General features: G+C 38.7%; 1 protein-coding gene across 4 annotated transcripts; it reads left to right on the forward strand.

Annotated features, from left to right (window-relative positions):
• The first annotated feature begins 60 nt into the window (after positions 1-60).
• Positions 61-18,882, forward strand: EXTL2 (exostosin like glycosyltransferase 2). 4 transcript variants are annotated; one of them, XM_043877862.1, is made up of 6 exons: positions 61-285; positions 651-832; positions 3,421-3,524; positions 12,853-13,280; positions 13,928-13,998; positions 16,780-18,882. In XM_043877862.1, the coding sequence occupies exons 3-6, from the start codon at positions 3,520-3,522 to the stop codon at positions 17,266-17,268; spliced, it is 993 nt and encodes a 330-aa protein (XP_043733797.1). In that variant the 5' UTR covers positions 61-285; positions 651-832; positions 3,421-3,519; the 3' UTR covers positions 17,269-18,882. The 4 variants fall into 4 exon arrangements, with proteins under 4 accessions (XP_043733797.1, XP_043733795.1, XP_043733798.1 ...); XM_043877863.1 differs by having other exon boundaries at positions 64-202; XM_043877860.1 differs by having other exon boundaries at positions 61-832.
• Positions 18,883-19,728: the final 846 nt, after the last annotated feature.

Below are 19,728 nucleotides of genomic sequence, written 5' to 3' on the forward strand. Positions count from 1 at the left end.
AAAGGGGGAAGGCGGGGCCGAGGGCGGGACTTGCGCAGTGGGGCGGGGCTTACGACGAGGGCGGAGTTGCGAGTTTTACAGTGGCCAAAGAGAGGTGGTATCCTGAAGGTGGTCTAAAGGGCCGACTTGGAGTGAAGTCCCGCCACCTGTACTCAGGAAGAAAATCCTGAGGTGGCCACCCATGGAGTGGGCTGGCCAGAAGGTTGAGAGCCCGCTCACGTTCACTCCGACTACTGCTGTTCCCGGATGCGCTGGCATCCTGCGCCTGCCCTTTCGCCATTGCCCGTATCTATTAGCATCAAATCCCGGTTTGTTCGGTAGCAGTGCTTGAGAATCCAGTCAGCAGGAAGCGCAAATGATAGGAAGCGCAAATGATGATGGTTTTGCTGGGTGAACTCTATGGGTACCCAAATCCAGTAATCCACCCAGCCCCGCGCCTCCAAACAGCGCCTGACCTTTCTGTACGTCACGCAGGAGGCAAATACCTTCCGAAAGAATGTTAAATGTATTTAAAAGAGCTCTTTTTGAAAGGAGTGCCTACGAGACCGTGTTGGAATTGAGATTTGGTTAAAGCATTGACTGATTCCAGGACCATCTCAATCCGTTGTTAACCCCAAACTCGAGTTCGTACACGTCCCCTTTACTTCCAGGTCATCCCAGAGGCCGGAGCCGCGACTCTGATTCTTGTGAGAACCCCATTGCCCATTTCTGGGAAGCGCAAGGAAAATTGACTCGCTGGTGGGACACGAGGGCTGCGGAGCGCGGAGAAGCGAGCCTGCGGACCAGTCCTGGGCCCTATGGTCGCCGGAACTCCTCTTCGGTGTCTTTTTGGGTAAGGTCAGGTGGTCCATCACCTGAATGATTAAAAGTTATTACGTTGAGGGAGAAATGGGGAAGACTAGCTTTTGGAAGTGAGCTAGAAACTACAAAACCGAGCTTCTTGGGAACAGCCTTTTAATCTAACAGGAAGTGGAGCATCACTGAAAGGGAGGGGCGGCCACCCGGTACTGTCCCCAGCTTTAGGCTCTCTCTTTGTGGACAGCGTTTCATCCAGGTTATCAATCCAGCGAATGACGCCGGGTGAATGCAAACTGCTGGGTTTGGAGAAAAAGCAAAAAATGAGCAAGCGAGACGCCTCTTGCGTTTTATGATAACCAAGCTTCAAGCAAATAAATTGCCTAGGTCTCACTGCAGTCTTTTCTGCACGAGAGGTAAGGAAATAGCAAAATGCTCTCTGGTTAAAAAAATTTTTTACAATGAGAGTATATCTGTTTTGCTCTCTTTCTTGGAACTTTATGAGTTTGTGGGGTAGTAATTCTGTGTTTTTATTTTTGAAAATATAATGTATGTATTCTACAATTTTTAAAAAAATGTTCATGTTAATTAAAACTGCTGTGTAAAAACAGCTCGATTCCAGAAATTAAGTTCTGGACAGAGTATTTTGTCTTTGCCTTTCTTGGCCTATATTTCATTATTTTAAACAGAAAAGCATAGAAATATTTTCACTTAGTAGCATTTATTTATATTTTTAGGAAGCTTTTATATTAGCCAGAGACTAAATTTTGCTCAACTGCACTGCTGGAGAAAGGTTAAATGGGTACAAATTAGGTTAATATTTAAATATTATAAATATTTCGACTGCAGTTGAGTTTTTCCTCCAAAGCTGCTTTATTTCAATATGATGTAACTGGGGACAGGGCTTGGGGGGGAGGGTGGTTCAGATGTATGGAAATAACTAAATTTCAGCAACTCGTTTCCAGCATTATCTTAACTCATCAAGGTCAGCTGCAATTTGACCCTGTGTTTTTGTATTCTGCCTTTGAAAATAAATTCTTCATTTTGACTGTATTGCTACAGATGAAAAATTGTTCAGTTGGTTTATGGAGAAGTCTGTGACACCATTTTTCAAATAGTTTTGAAATAAGCTGGAGAAACTGAAATTTAATTTCACTTACATTGGTTCTGGAACTCCTAAATTCCTACACTGCTTACCCCCAAAAATGTAAGATAGCTATTCCTGCAAAGAACTTCTTTCAAAAAATGGCAATGCCACTTCACATTCTTTGATGGCATAATTACCAACTTAAGTTGTAAATATTTCTTAGAAATATAATGGTTTATATAAATTTCCAATTTAGGAATATAAATTGGACACTAAATCAGGAGAAGTTCTATGAGTGGAAAATGACGTCTGGCTTGTTTTGTCATCTTGAAATGATGTTTGTCCCATATATGTTAACCAATATATCTTGTCATATCATAGTTATAGTTACTTTCTTTCATTCATTCAATGGTCATTTAATGTGTCTACTATGTGCTAAGCTCTGTGCTAATCAGAGAATTAAAGTTCATGGAGGAATTTTATGGGAAGAGGAAGCAGATGTGAGGACAGGGCAAATCAGTCCAGGATTTTAGAACTATGTGATGCCAAGATGTGCACAAGAGGTGCTTTTGGTATAGAGAGGAGGAACAAGTGTCACCTGATGAGTCTAGATACAGGCTGAGCCACTCCTTTGTCCCTTCAGTAACTGTATCATGAAAGAATATGAGTTTGAAAAATCAAAAATGATTCTTCAGCTCTATTCAGGTGGTCATTATAGATGCAGTATCTTGTAAGCCTAATCAGCTCTGAATTCCTTCATATATTATGAGTTTATAAGATTTATAAAATAGGTAGATATATTCATGAACATTTTTAAACTAACGAATGATTTTCTGCCCTGAACTTTTATATAGCTGTTTAGATCATTGACTAATTAATTGTATTAGGTTAACTGTGTGGACTATATAGGGGGGGAAAGCTCTAACTTCTTAGACTTGTAATTGAGGACTGTGAGAAATGACGGCCAAGAGGAGTAAGGGGCAGAAGGTCATCTCCAGCCAAAGTTCTGACTCCCTTTGGGCAATAGTAAGGAATAGGAAGGATGTCATCTGTCATTCCTCAGTAAAGTAATTAATCCTGACCTTTGCCTGCAACTCTATTTTAAACCCTATGTTTTTCTTTTAGTACTTCAAATTGAATGCCATATGAACCTTAAGTGAAAAAAGAGTTTTGATGATAGATAAAACTACAGACACTTAAAAGCTAGAAATTGAATACAAGTGCAGGTTGTTGCGTCTGGAGGCCTTTCTGCATGGCATATATGTTCTGGTTTCAAATGAGTAAACATTAGATCATCAGGATGATATGGATTTATTGTTTCTGGATATTTAAGGGAAAGATGAAAACAAAAATAGAGCAATGTTAGCTATAGGATAGCTATAGCTATCCTCAGGAGGATGTCATCTACCTAGTCGCCTACATGTGATTTTTAGAACACAGTATAGAAAATTTTAAGTTCTAAAAATAACTCAAAGTCTATGGGCCATGGCATTAAAGCATGTTTTTTTAATTCCTCCTGATTGACAAAAACATCACAGGAAATTCTTTGATTTCCCTTAATAGTGCCAAGAGAGCCTGTTGCTATCAATTACTGAAGCCATAAGGAAAAATTTTTCAAAAATTAAAACTTTACCATAATGAGGTAAGTACCACTATTTTCTTTTTACTTTTTAAAAATTGTAGCCACTTTTAAGTGTGTAGCTCAGTAGTGTTAAGTGTATTGACTTTGTTGAGCAGTCAATCTCAAGAATGTTTTCATCCTGCAAAACTGAAACTCTACAACCATTAAACAACTCTCCATTTCTCTGTTCCCCGGGTCCCCAGCAGCCACCCTTCTGTTTTTCTGTTTCTTTGAATTTGACTATTCTAGATTCCTCATGTAAGTGAAATCACATAGTATTTGTCCTTTTGTACTGGCTTATTTCACTGCGCATGATGTCCTCAAGGTTCATCCATGCTGTAACATGTGCCAGAATTTCCTTCATTTTAAAGGCTGAATAATATTTCATTGTATGTCTATACCACATTTTTTTATCCATTTATCGGTCAATGGACATTGGGTTGCTTCCACCTTTTGGCTCTTGTGAATAATGCTGCTATGATCATAGGTGAAGTACCAATATTTTTATCTGAGAAAAAAATGTTTCCTATAGAGGTACTTTTGTTTCCTTGGAAATAAAGAGTTTTTACTTGAGCCAGGATCTGTTAGAAAATACCGTATTGCCTGTCTTAGATCGTATCCATTGAAATAGTATTCCAGACTATAACATAAAGTCAGTAAAAAGTTTATTCCTGTAAACTAGAACAAAGCTGAAACCAGAGACTACATGGAAAACGCTGAAAATACCAGGTGGGTCACAGGGGAGGCGGGAGTTTGTTCAGACCCTCCACTCTTTCTGTGGCTCAGGAAACATCATTTAATATTCTCAGGCTCAGCTATCCCATCTACGAAATGGGGTGGATGTGTTTTAATTCGCGTGGCTCTAAAGATTTGAGATGTTAGGTAACACACAGAGGAAAGAGGTCTGACAACTTTTGTTACTACTGGTAAGTTCTGTGAGGGCAGGAATTGGAGGTCTTACTCACTATCAACCCTAGTGTCTGACAGTGCTGGGCTGGGTAAGCACCTAGGAATGTTTGTTTGTGGACTACCATGGATATTCTGACCTTCCTCTAATAAAGTTAGGAAGCTCACCTGAATTCGGATTGCATTGATTTTAGTTCTGATATCTAAAGCTCTGTACAAATTATAATCTGTACATATAAAATTTGTTTCTCTTTGAGAAACGATTTTGGAATGTGAGTTTATTGCTGAAGACCAGTATTGTGTAAAAAGTAAGAGGATTCTGTAGAACATTCCAAGGATCTGTCGCCCAGCAATCTTGCCTCCCCTTCACTTTCCTGTGACTAAAACAGAGAGGAGTGCAAATGAAAAGCTTCAATATTCTGGAATGGTAAAAATAATGTATTTGTAGATAGACTTGGTTTCTTTTTGACCCATTTCTTGAACTAATTTTGCATGACACTGTACTGAGCTAAAAATGCTTTTCTATTTCTAGGCTTTCTTCTTAGGATGCATTGACTCCTTGGATCCTTATAAGTAGTGGATGTTTCTCTTAGGAATAAGACCATTCCTTCTCCTGCTCTGATATATGTCCATAAGTTTGATCATATTCAAACATCATCATCATAATTATCATCATGATAGCTACAGTTAATTAGCAATTCCAAGAGGAAGATGCAAGACTGGAAGAAACTTTCATCTAGCATAATTGAGACCTGTGCACTTTGAGGGTAGAGAGGGCCTCTGCCTCAGTAACAAATGGCTGGATTGATGGAGGCAGTGTTTTTTTTTTTTTTGGAGGCAGTGTTTTAAGAAGACTTTCTACATAATATTTATATGCTATTTCCTCTTTAATCAATGATGAGAAAGCAAATCTAGTTAATTGAGAGTAGCTGCCTGAAGAGGTATTGAGAAGCAATTTGATGCTTTGTACAGGATGCCTTAGCAGGGGACAAAAATGCCAGGACTGACAAGCAGCCTTTGCTCCTGATAACAGGGCAAGACTGGGGAGGAAAGTGGAGACACAGGTACTTGGTGTCTGCTATCTGTGTTTTATGGGCTTCCTAGGTAGCTCAGTGGTAAAGAATCCTCCTGCAATGTAGGAGACCCGGTTTCAATCGCTGGGTCAGGAAGATCCCCTGTAGGAGGAAATGGCAACCCACTCCAGTATTCTTGTCTTGGAAATCCCAGTACAGTCCATGGGATTGCAAAGAATCAGACACTGCCTAGCAAATGAACATGCATGTGCGCACGCACACACACACACACACATGTTTTTTAGAGTTCATTTGAACCTGATATACCTGTAAGGGAATGACTCATTCAACCTGGCTGCCAGGAGGAGGACTTGCTTTTTAATGTGATCAATACAGAAATTTTTTCTTACAGCTTGCAATGAGAAATGACCTGTGGCAGCAACTTTTATTTTTCAAATGTGATATTATAGTAAATGCAGCTATTTACCAATATGTTTTAGCAATTTTGTTTCAGAACGCTAGACTCAAAAGGGCAGGAAAGGTCAATCTTAAGCCTTCTAAATGACAGAACTTAGATTGGCTATCAGTGATCCTATATATGTTGTAGTCAGTTCTACTGTTGATAAAAAAAGATGAATCACTTTAACCCTAAGAGCCAGTTCATGACACAGTAGATCCAGATTGTAGGCATCTAAATCATCTGTTCAGATCACTGTACAGTTGGTTGTAAACACAGTGAAACCACAAGGTAAATCTGTGATACTATGTGGATCCTTTTATTATTTATTACTTTAAGTCTATTCATATTCCTGCCTTTCTTATTCCTATATAAATAATATCATTAACACAAAATAACTTATTTTGATTATTTGGACTGGTGAAAAAAGTAATGAGAGTTAAGACTCCCTGATGGGAATTAGGGACTTCTCTGGTGGTCCAGTGATTAAAATTTTGTCTTCCAATACAGGGAACACAGGTTCAATCCCTGGTCAAGGAGCTAAGATCCCACATGCCTCATGTCCAAAAACCCAAAACATAAAACAGAAGCAATATTTTAACAAATTCAATAAAGACTTTAAAAAAATATAGCTTATGTATTAAGAAAGGCGTTTCTTAAAAAGAAGAAGAACCATAAAAAATAAATAGATGGGTTCCTTAAAAGGAAAACTGAGGGAAAATCATTTAGGAAGGTGAGGATATCATTGGTTGAAAATGAGAAAGCTGAATGGCATTTATAAAATACACTGAAAAGAATGAATTTCCTGAATAGGGGGAAATACAAAGGTGAAAGCTCTTCTTAGAATACTCTCTAGCACCTGGAAAAGACTCATAAAGAACAGTAACCTTTCATGTACTATTTCTGGCATTCTGGATTTTTCAATGAAATAAATTCTAGTGTGTGCTGCTTAAAACTAATGGAAGAGGCTTACTCTAAGCAATAATGAACTGACATGTGGTGTTCTGACTTAGTTTTCTATTTCTGTCAATTGTCCTGAAGTCTCTCTAGGTTTTTTTCAGTTCCTAAACAAAAATTAAACTTTCATTTCTCAGCTATCCAAGATCTTATTGTCTCTTTGTTTAAGCCATGTATGCTGCCAGATTAAGGATACAGCTTCTGGTTATTGTTACCAGAATTTACAAGGATGATATTATCTAATAAGTGATGCTTTTCTTCCAAGGCAATTCAGCTTATTCTCCAAGAACTTCCATAGAAATAGGGATGTTCAAAAGCATTTTAATGAAGAATGTCTTTGAAAAAATCAGAGTTCTAGGACATCTATAAAGTAGTTTTGGCCACAGAACTTAAAGTAGAAAGGTGATTTGTGTGGCCTGAGCTTTAGATTACATGTCATGCCCTGGTCCCCAGATGGGGGATAACCCAGGTCTTTTATAGAAGGAATGGTTTCTTAAGTCTTGACTCGATCTTAATTTGCGTTTAATTTGAGTTTTTTTTTTTAAATTTCAGGCATTTCTTAGTCATTGTGAAGTTTGTTGTTGTTATTTAGTCATTGTGTCTGACTCTTTGCGACCCCATGGACTGCAGACTACCAGGTTCCTCTGTCCGTGGGATTTCTCAGACAGGAACATGGGAGTGGGTTGCCATTTCCTTCTCCAGGGGATCTTCCCAACCGAGGGACTGAACCCCTGCATCTCCTGCTTTAGCAGTTGGATTCTTTACCACCGAGCCACCAGGGAAGTCCCGTTGTGAAGTTTAAGGCTGTTTAAATATAGATTCCCTCGCTTTTTTCAACCATAGAGAATTGTGAACCTTGCTCAAAAAATGGCCAGGCACTGTTCTGAATTGCAGAGCCTGACAAAAAGGGCCCTCAATACAGTCGGAATCACAAAGGAGGCTCAGTCAAGAGCTGTAACACCTGGAAACAAAGGCTGATAGCACCGCTTTCCCCGTCCCCAGGATCACTGAGGGTGGGGAGTCGTGAGAGCAACGCTCACAGAGGAGGGGATGCAGAAGGGCAGGGTGTAGGGGTCTGGGGCGTGGGGAGAACGGGTTTTGTAGTGGAAAAGAGCATGTACAACGTGTGGAGTCATGGTCAGCCTGCTGGCCCTAGGGACCGTGAGACCAAAGTCCTTTTGGAATTGGGTGCCACATGTGCCTTTGCCTCAGTTGGAACAATGTGTATCGCCCGCATGCTGTAAGCCTGGCCAGAAACTGCTCGTCAGGTGTACGCTGATGTCTTCTAATTCTTTCATGTTCACAAAAGGGAACCCCAGGTTCTAAATTAGCCTCTGTGTTCCACCTTGGACTGTTTTTATCTCGTGGCAGTGAAGGGCCCCTTTCTGAGCATCTGTATGCTATAATCATCAGTTTTTTTGGCAAGTGCGTATTTTGGAGGATGAGCCAGAGGAGAAAACAATCTGTACAATATGAGGCAAATCTCATAGTGAAATGGCAGAATAGTTACTGTTCTTCCACCATCTGTGGCATTAAAATGAAAATGACAGCTTCTCAGTGTATGACGTGACGCTGCTCATTGCTTTTCTATCTCGTGAGTCAGAGGACATAACTAATCTTCATTCATGCCATGCTCTGGCTAAATTAGTCTTTGTTCATGCTATGCTCTGGCTATTTGTTTTCAGCTTTTGTCTGGATAATTGTTGCTTTTCAATCCCAAGGAACTAGCCTGCAGTAAAGAATTCATCATTCAGTAGTGTTCTTCCTGAGGAACTCTGGTAGAAGATGTAGTAAATAACTCAATAGCAGGTCTTTGAAAATTCAGATTGCCTCATTCATTTAAAGACAAACACTAGAGAATTTGTTGTTTCATTGTATTATTTACTTTCCTACTCTGTCTTATGTCCACATTTAAGAAAATTTCTTAAAATTTCAAATAATGGTTTTCTAAAAGCTACCTCACTTTTCAAATATTTAAAAATTCTTATATAATGACCCAGCCATTCCTCTCCCAGGTACATGCGCAAAAGAAATGAAAACATATGTTCACAAAAAAACATGTACATGATTATGTGTAACAGCAGTATTCATAATAGCAAAACGTGGAAGCAACCCAAATGTCCAGCAACTGTTAACACAAACAAATTGTGGTATATCTGTACAATAGAATGTTATTTGGCAATAAAAAAAGAATTAAGTGTGGATATATACTATGACATGGGTGAACCTTGAAAACATTTATGCTAAGTGAAAAAAGCCAGACACATAGGCCATATATTGTATGATCTCTTTTTAGGAAATGTCCAGAATAGGCAAACTATGGAGATGAAAGTGGATCAGTGTTTGCTGGATGCTGGGGTAGAGAATGAGGGGAAATGGGGGTGAGAGGTGACTGCTAATGAGTAGGTCTTGGGTTTCTTTTCAGAGTGTTAAAAATGTTATAAAATTAGATTTGGTTGCACAATTCTGTGTAGATACTGAAAGCTACTGAGCTGTGTACTTTATATGGGTGAAGCTTATGATATGTGAAATAAATGTTAATAAAGTTGTAAAAAAAATCAACATACCAATATTAGTATTTATATTATCATACAGGTACCTTAGTGACAGTCTCATAGACTAGTTTATGACGCATCCTTGCAGAATTTACCACAACACGGTGGAAAGAGTCACGGACTGTGCCATCAGGGATCTAGGTCCTTTTTGGAATGAAGCAGGGTTTCAAAAAATACAGACAGATGTCATTTTAAATTTTATTTATTATTTTTGGCTGCCCTGAGTCTTCACTGCTGGGCAGGGGCTTTCTCTAGTTGCAGTGAGTGGGGGCTGCTCTCTAGCTGTGGTGCAGGGGCTTCTCATTGCCATCGCTTCTCTGGTTGTGGAGCACGGGCTCTAGGGCACTCGAGTTTCAGTAGCTGTGGCTCCCGGGCTCTACAGCACAGGCTCAGTAATTGTGGTGAGTGGGCTTAGTTGTTCCCCGGCATGTGGGATCTTCCGCGACCAGGGATCGAACCTGTGTCACCTGCATTGGTAGGCAGATTCTTAACCACTGGACCACCAGGGAGGTTTACAGATATACTTTTAAGTTAAATCATTTTAATTCTTGATTCTTTCTAAGATGGAGTTTATCCAGGTGTATTCTTTCTCATATTCCCCATTTAAAACTCAAAGCTGTGACCTCTTAGATGATACATTCTTCTCTAGACAATGAACAGAAGAAAGCTATACACTGAAATCCAAATAGCTATATGAAGTCATCACTGTCCAATCTGTTCTAAGGCTGTTTCCAGTGCATCTACAATAAAGTCCCAGACTTCATCTGTTCTCAAAGTACAGAGATGCCACTTGCACTGCAATCTATATAGTTCTTACTCTTCTATACAGACTACACATTTTACATAACTTTATTGGTCTGTATAACTGCATGAAATATTTGCATTGTCTTTCCAAGGATATAAATTATTCATAACTCTCAAAACATTTTTGATAGAAGGAAAATAGGGGGTTAGAAGCTATCTGACAGAGGAAATTTCTATGATGGATATGGAGGAAAACTCCCACTTAAAAGTATATTATTGGTAAAAGTGAAACAGTCATTCATGAATTCTCTTTGACAGTGTCTATTTATAGTAGGCTATATAGATGAATCTTCATTACTCTTTCTCCACTAAACTGGCAGGTAGTTACCAGAATCTGCTTTATAGACTAGAGACACTGCTATATAAATTCTAGAATATGTTATTCCTACTCTGCTGTAGAAAATGAACATTAAGATCTCAATCAGGGTACACTTTAAAGTGGTTGTCAGATGAATCTTAACTCTGAGTGCTTATAACCAGCCATTTTTATGCAGAACTGAAAATATGTTTAATGAGACTTGCTTTTGATTCAGCGTTAGAAGGATTATTAAGGTCTTTGAATCAAGACTATTAATTTATAATGGTTTCTGTTTGGTTTATCACATTAACAGTATGTATTGTTTTAGGGAGAGGTTATATACAATGAAGACATTTGTACTCTCAAGCCTTAAAGTGGCCATCCTTGACAAATAATCATAGTAAAGCTGAGGTTACCTAAAAAATAATCCATTTTATTCATTTCTTAGAGTGAGGCCATGATGAAAGGGGAAACACAAAATTGCTTTTCTTAACAGAACATGTTGCAGACAAAGTCCAGGAGAGAATATCCTTGAAAGCTCTCTGAAAAGATTACTACAAGGGAACATTGCTTTTCAAATCTGGGCTTTTGAAAAGTGAGAGTCGCTGAGTGACATTGACCATTCCCTTGTCCTTATGAATAAGTTCTTCCTTTGCTTGCCGAGCACTCAATGCACTAGCACGGTATGGAGTATGTTCTCCTTCCGTCTTTAGAATTCTCCAGTCCCTGCTCTTGTGAGCTTTAAAAGATGTTAAAGGCATGGTCTATATGACCTCTCTATGTCCTTGTTGACCTATATAGAGAAAAACTATTTCTACGGTGGCACCGCACACCTCACAACGTGAAACAAGATCAGGGGAACTGTTGCCAAGTTTCCTCAGTGAAAAACAGAAGAGTAGTTGCCCATCATTTGGATAGTGAAGTGAGATTTCGTTTGGAATCTAATGTCTCCAGAATGATGGCCTAGCTACAAGTGCCCAACTGAAACCCCAAGGTGTCCTTCTGATGTATTCTCTTCATTACCACTATCCTAAATTAACTTTGACTTTATTTACTTTATCTCTCCCTATTGTTTCCTCTGCTACGAACAGCAGAGACATCGTCTCTCTTATTCATTGCTAAAATAGTGCTCAGTAATTATTTAATTTATTGAGTAAATAAGCAAATACGATGGCATGCAAAGCACAGAGTACAGGATCTAGTAAGTAATAAACCATTATAATTGTTTGCTGCTGCTGCTCCTACCACTGTTATCTGATTCATATATTAGCATTCTGCATATAATTTCATTTGGAAACAAGTTTGCTGCCAAAAGTTAAGTTTAAATTTAGTATACGGAAGTGTTTATATATATATATGTGTGTGTGTGTATATATATATGTGTGTGTATATATATTTTAGAATAAGTTGTACACCTTAAATATATATAATTTTATGTGTCAGTGATATCTCAATGAAGCCATTTAAATAATTAGTATACTACTAAGAGAAATGTATACTAATTATAGTTACTAAGAGAAATATAGGGCTTCCCAGGTGGCTCAGTGGTAAAGAATCTGCCTGCCAGTGTAGATGTGGGTTTGACCCCTGGCTTGGGAAGATCTCCTGGAGAAGGAAATGGCAATCCACTGCAGTATTCTTGCCTGGGAAATCCCATGAACAGAGGAGCCTGGTGGGCTACAGTCCATGGGATCACAAAAGAGTCAGATATGACTGAGTGACTAAACAACAACAACAACAAAAGGGAAATATAATCCAATTTTAAAAAATAATCTCAGTTCCAAATTTTTAGTAGCGAAATGAGGGCAAATTTTAAAATATGCTGCTTAATTCTTCCTGTGTATAGATGTTCTTTGGTCTGCAACTGCAAAGCAGTCAGGGAAGGGAAGGTTTATTCACTGCACTTTTTTTGTCTTCAGTCAGTTCAGTCGCTCAGTCGCTCAGTCGTGTCCGACTCTTTGTGACCCCATGAATCGCAGCACGCCAGGCCTCCCTGTCCATCACCAACTCCCGGAGTTTACTCAAACTCAAATTCATCAAGTCGGTGATGCCATCCAGCCATCTCATCCTCTGTCGTCCCCTGCTCCTCCTGCCCCCAATCCCTCCCAGCATCAGGGTCTTTTCCAGTGAGTCAGCTCTTCGCATCAGGTGGCCAAAGTGTTGGAGTTTCAGTTTCAGCATCAGTCCTTCCAGTGAACACCCAGGACTGATGTCTTATGCCAAATCAAAAAGGCAGGAGGAACTGAACTTGAATAACTAAAAGGTGATTCACCTTTCTCTCCTTAAAAAAGCAGAGGCAAAACCATGGTAACTAGTAAGAATGCTAAGATTCTGCATTTTACTTCCATTTCCACCCCAGGTGTTGCCACATCTGCAAGCTCCCAGGAAGAGTGATGGGAATTCGCCTGCTTCGTCTGTCTTTGGTGGTCATCCTTGTGTTACTGCTGGTAGCTGGGGCTTTAACCACTTTACTCCCTAATATCAAAGAAGACAAGATGCTCACTTTGCGTAGGGAAATAAAATCTCAGGGCAAGCCCACCCAGGATTCCTTTACTCTCATAATGCAGACGTACAACAGAACAGATCTCTTATTGAGACTTTTAAATCATTATCAGGCAGTACCATATCTGCACAAAGTGATTGTGGTATGGAACAATGTTGGGGAGAAGGGACCAGAGGAGTTATGGAACTCCCTAGGGCCTCACCCTGTCCCTGTGAACTTCAAAGCACAGACCACAAACAGGATGAGAAATCGACTCCAGGTCTTTCCTGAACTGGAAACCAAAGGTGAGTTGCAGCTGGGTTTTTAGTCTGACAGGGCTGCAGTTAACCAGAACTGGGGACTCGTGTGTGGCTTTGGGGCCTCCTACTTACCTTAATTGTCTGGAGAAAATAGGGAAATTTAATCATGAGAAAGCATTTTGAAAAGCTTAAGAGGCAGTTTCCCAGATATCAAGAAGCAGTCTCCTAGGGAAGAAATCACATATATCCTGCAACAGTGATAAAGAGGTTAATTAATATTGTAAAAGAAGACATGCTATGATTACATCTTATTGCATCGCAGAAGTTAGTAAAATGCTATTTAACTTATGCTTGATGTGTTTTGCCACCTTCTTTTCCTCCCACTCATAGCAGTTACATGAACTTGTAATTTGCTTAAAAGAACCTTGGTTTTATTTATTTATAGGTTCATTAGTTTCTAGGATAATGGATGATAACTACATGATAATCTCCCCCTTTGGAAATTATAAAATCAATTATAGTTCAAGTAAAAACTTTTTCTTCTAGATAAATCTTTAAGAATACATTTTTTATTTACTGATTTCATTCAGAAAATACAACATCTGAATGATCTATAAAGACACCACTGTGTCTTACAACTTCTGTCTTTACTTCCAAACTGTTTGATTTAAATTTTTTTTCTTTCATTTCAGCGGTGTTAATGGTAGATGATGACTTGCTAATTAGCGCCCAGGACCTTGTTTTCGCTTTTTCTGTGTGGCAGGTAATGTTGCTACTTGCTTTATGAAATCATCAGTATTAAGTCTGATCTAGTGTTTAACCAGAGAAACATGGTTTAATGTGGGGGTTACCCAGATTAGTATAGACAGTATTTATCTAAAAAGGAGATTACTTTGTCATAAAGTAATCAGATTTCCTGAGCTCAGTTAAGCTAACTGACAGTTATGGTACCTTTTATCTATACTTGATTTATATTTGGTATACTGGGGAGAAGAGCTAGAATTGCCTTCCAAAGAACAGTAAGGAAATGCTCTGGTATAGAACAGAGCAAAGACTAAAATCACGAGACACTTTTCCACAAGGCCATAGACCTGTATCTCAAATGAGAAGTGTACTTCTGTATTAATGCTGCATAGAGCTTCCTTTGAAAGAAATAATTGATTACATCCACAAAATTTAATTCTGAGACCATTGTTTAAAAACTAATATTAATAATAATTATACATGCACCATTGTGGTGGCAGATTTTTCCCCCCTTAAATCCCAGCTGGTATAAATAGGCATTAATTGCCTGGTATTCTATAAAAACACCTTTTTCCTGTTGAATATTTGTTCATAGTAGCCAGCTTTTACATGTTTCACTATAAGTACCTGAAAGCAGAACTGCATACAAATACTCTGAAGCCTGTACAGTAACTAAACACTGTGCTACCCAATAAATGGTCTAATTTGCACTGTAGTAACTCTCCTTGATTAGCAACTTGAGATGTGACAACATTAGGTATTAATGGTAAGCGGCCACAGTACTCTACAGATACCAGCATTTTCAAAACTTCAGTTTTCAGCTTCATGCCTAGCGTACTGATCAACACATTTTTTCCATATCAGCAATTTTTCCAGCCCCATAAATAAAAGCTTCCCAGGCCAAAATTTCTAATGTAATACTCCAGCTGTGAGATTTCTATTTCAGGTGAAAAAATCAATTTTCTGAAAATGTCAGGTTTGGGGAAATATGAGAACTACGGTTAATTAGAACAATCCAAGTAAACCATGATTAAAGATGGATAAATATGATTTTAAGTTTCATCCATAAAACTATCAAGAACAGTTTCAATCCATTGCCCAAGATAATCTGACTCCTAGAGTTTGGTCCCATTGGTGCCCTATGGAGTGTGGAGATTTGGGGCACGGAGACAAGCAGGATTAGAACGGACACACGTCTGTGCCTTTGCACTTAACCACGACCTCCATTTGCAGTGCTTTTCCTTTTCCTGCTCTAGCCATCTGTGAAATCTCCGTCATCCTCCTAGATTATGTAAGTGGTGCCTCGTCTCTGAGGCCTCCCAGCGTTTATCCTCCCAAGCCCCTGATGTTCCCCTTCACCTCCCAGCAACACACCTGTTGCTCTGTCCTCAGCGCTGTCCTGAGAATTACTCAGCTGCATTTACAGCTTTCTCAACAGTGTGGTGATTCCTAGCTCACGTATCTGTATCATACTCTCCCTAGATTGTGCTTTCTTTGACATGGGATTAAATCCAGACTGATTTGTGTGTGTGTGTGTGTCCCTAGTTTAGTGTCTGTTAGTAAATGAGTGAAACTCGAGGTATTTATGAGATTGAACTAAACCTTTTTCAGTTCATATTTCTTTTCCATGACTCACTGCTTTTCTTTGCTGATTTTTGTTTTATTTTTAGTCATTCTTATCCTACTATTATTGCTTTAATACCATCCTTTCTTCATAGATCCTGACACATCTCTTTATATATAGAGAGAGATATATATATGTATATATATATGACTTCCCCCGTGGCTAAGCAATAAAGAATCCACCTGCAGTATAGAAGACGCAGGAGACACCAATTTGGTCCCTGGGTCAGGAAGATCCCCTGGAGGAGGAAATAACAACCCATTCCCGTATTCTTGCTGGGAAAATCCCATGGGCAAAAGAGCCAGCGGGCTATGGTCCATAGGGTTGCAAAGAGTCAGACACAAGTGAAGCGACTATATACATATATATATATATGTATAGGTGTGTGTATACACACACACCTATACATATTGACCTTTGAACAACACAAGCTTGAAGCATACAGGTCCACTTACACTCAGATATTTTCAATAAATACCTACCATATTACTACATGATGCGTGGTTGGTTGAATCTGTAGATGCAGAACCATGGATATTGAAGGCTGACTATAAAGTTATACATGAATTTTCCATTATACTGTCAGTTGGCACCCTTAACTCCTGCATTGTTTAAGGGTCAACTGTATATATATGTGTGTGTGTGTATTTTTTTTTAAAAAAGAAAAGGGATAAAAACAAAACATTGTTTAAAACCAACAGTGACTTTCAAAAACATTGAAATCAACATGCAAAAGCAGTAAAATGATACATGTACATCCATAATTTTATTTACTCCTAAGAGATTAAAACAGTTTTTCAAAATAATCACATATTCTTAATCTCCTGTAATAAGCATTGTTCATATAGTCAACTTCTTTTACAGTAAACTCTGAAAACCAGACTCTTTGGTGACTAGAATTTATTAATATCAGATAATGTGTGCGCTGGGAGACTATTTGAGAGGTCAGAAATTTTTTAAAGAGATTTGGGTCATGATGGAATTTGAACTTTAAACTTACCAGGACATAGATTTATGAAGTTGCCTGGAGTTAAAGGAAATTGAGATGTAGAAGCCAGGAATAAAATAACACTGACAAATCAGTTTAATTATTTCTGTAATAAATCATTGCCTTTTTCACCATCTTAGCTCTAAAGAAATGCCACACTGAATTATTATTTTTTTTTATATTTTCAGCAATTTCCTGATCAAATTGTAGGATTTGTTCCCAGAAAGCATGTGTCTACCTCCTCTGGTATCTACAGCTATGGAGGTTTTGAACTGCAGACACCAGGGTTTGGAAATGGTGATCATTACTCCCTGGTCCTGATTGGAGCCTCGTTCTTCCACAGCAAATACCTGGAACTCTTTCAGAGGCAGCCTGCAACTGTCCATGCTTTGTTAGATGAGACGCAGAACTGTGATGACATTGCCATGAATTTTATCATCGCCAAGCACACTGGGAAGACTTCAGGGGTATTTGTGAAACCTGTAAACATAGCCAATTTAGAAAAGGAAACTACCGGTGGCTATTCTGGAATGTGGCATCGAGCTGAGCACTTTCTGCAGAGGTCTTATTGTATAAACAAGCTTGTTAACATCTACGACAGCATGCCCTTAAAATACTCCAACATTATGATTTCTCAGTTTGGTTTTCCATACGCCAATCACAAAAGTAAAATATGAAAGTGAAGCAGACACAAAAACAAACCTCAGAACTGCTTGTTATTTGAGTAGCTTCTTCGTGCTCTGGTTGGTCTTTTTATTTATTTATTTTTAAGCAACATCACAAACTTTTTTTCTACTCCAGAAGTCTCTACAAAGGGGAAGAATGCATGGGGCTTCTAGGATGTACAATTTACATGTGCTTCAAAACCCGAGAAGCTGATATTATCCAGATAGGTCTTGTGATAAGTCTTCCTTCATGGATATAATTCCTTGGTCAACAATTTTATTGTTTACATGCTCAGACTGTTCGACAGTTTGTTTTAAATTGAAGTTGATTTACAGTGTCGTGATAATGCTCTACAATTTTGTTTTTTGACTCCTGGCACTTTTCTTAAGAACCTTTAGCAAGCCGTTTCCAGGATCAAAATCTCCAGAGAAGTATTTTTCAGCTTTTTCATTCAAGGATGATTATTTTCATCTGAAGCCTGAAATGCCTCTTTCTCAAAAGACTGTGGTGTAGGGTAAAGCCATGTGAGGAGAGAATAGTCTCAATCCCATATAAAAACAAGTGGAGATTTTGTGACTATCAGGGTTTCTCTTCTGGTTCGTCCAACCAGCCCTTTCCAGGACTAGCTCGTCCCAGCATGGTTTTGATGCAACCATCAGCGCTTTCTGTGGTTAAGTCTGTTGTGACTGGTTGGGTTAACTTTAGTAGCTGAATGATGTCTAGTTGTTTGCTTGACTTTTCTGAACATTTACTGCATGGATCACATAAAAGTGCAGCCTGTATTTCTTATATGCAACTTCTATGCAGCAAGGAGTTAATGTGTTACTAGATTCAGGTCCTACATTTTGGCACTGAATCTGACTTTGAGATTGTACATTAACTTCTAGATTTTATATAAAAGATGTATTGTTTAAGAAACATGCGTAAAGTAACTCTTCTGACAGAGTGATTCAGTAAGACCAGGCAGAAATTAAAACCCTTACTATCTGATGATCTTTATTGTTATAAAAGCATCAGTTATCTCATGGATACTAAAATGTTGTGTGTGTTATACACAGAGTCAGTCTCTTGGATTCTGAATTCCCCCTCCGAGCCCCTGCTGCCAAAAGATTCAGAGATCATGATGAAATTTGAATTACATAGATGTAGAAAAAAATAAAAGACCTGAGTCGTAGCAGAGAAATTCCACAGGGAGCCTGCATCAGTTCATTATTAAGTTGCCCACTCTCTGTTACATGAATTAGTATCTGTTCCACACTGTGTTTGGTCCTTAATTCACTACTGGTGGAAAGGAATACTTAATTAAGCTTCTTTCTACCACATTCTCCTCTTCTTATTCCCCCTCCTTCTCCCATATTCCATAATGGTCTCAAAATGGCACAGCTATGAAAATAATTGTGGTTAACGTTCCAACAATGAGATCTCTTGTACAGTTAGCTCAGTGTATATTGTTCCTTTCCATGGGCATGTGTATGTGTGTTAATGCCATCTGAGAAAACCAGTAGAACTTGAAGCCTCACTAAAAGTCTATAGTGTTAATTATCTGCTTTGTCAAACCTTGGTAGTGATTTTTTTTTTTTGCCTCTTGAGATTGACAGATAAATAAAATAAACTTTTACCACCCAGATGTTTTTGTTAATTAAGCAGACTTATGCTTTTTTTTGTCTGTATTCACACAAATTTCCAAATATTCTCATATTGCTTAGAGTAAGGTAGGGATATCTGCTACATTCCCCATGAGAAAATTTTCCAGTGGGAAAATATTCTCAGATTTTTTCATCTTCTATTCTTAAACATCTATTCTTCAGCATCACTCAATTTGCTCATATATTTTTCAGACGTTGTAGAGCATATATGAAAACAAAGTGAAGTTCAATCTGTATTACAAAGACTCTTGCATTGATTGGGACAAAACTTCTACACAGGTGGCACTAGTGGTAAAGAACCCGCCTGCCGATGCAGGAGACACAAGAGACACAGATTCTATTCCTGTGTCGGGAAGATCCCCTGGAGAAGGAAATGGCAACCCACTCCAGTATTCTTGCCTGGAGAATCCCATGGACAGAGGAGCCTAGCAGGCTACAGTCCATAGGATCACAAAGAGTCGGACATGACTGAAGCGACTTAGCACACATGTACAATTTTCCCTTCATGCCTCTTATTCTTACTCCAGATGATCTGGAGCAAAGACAATGCTCAGGCTTTAAACTACATAAGAAAAGCAACATAGTTTAGAGCTTAAGTATGCCAGTAGAGTACTTGGGCTCAAAGCCTTCCTGTATCTCATACTTACTTAACCTCTTGGAGCTTCAGTTTCCTCATCTGCAAAAGTGAGAATAATATCTACATAGGGGTTTGTTTTAAGGAATAAAGGAGATAGCTTGTATAAATATAAGCACAGAGACTTGCCCATTTAAAAATAAAGGAAAGCTGTTGGGATGTGTATGGACAATGAGTGTATGCTTAGTCTT

This window comes from Cervus elaphus, chromosome 20, assembly GCF_910594005.1.
Source record: "Cervus elaphus chromosome 20, mCerEla1.1, whole genome shotgun sequence".
Lineage (NCBI taxonomy): Eukaryota > Metazoa > Chordata > Mammalia > Artiodactyla > Cervidae > Cervus > Cervus elaphus.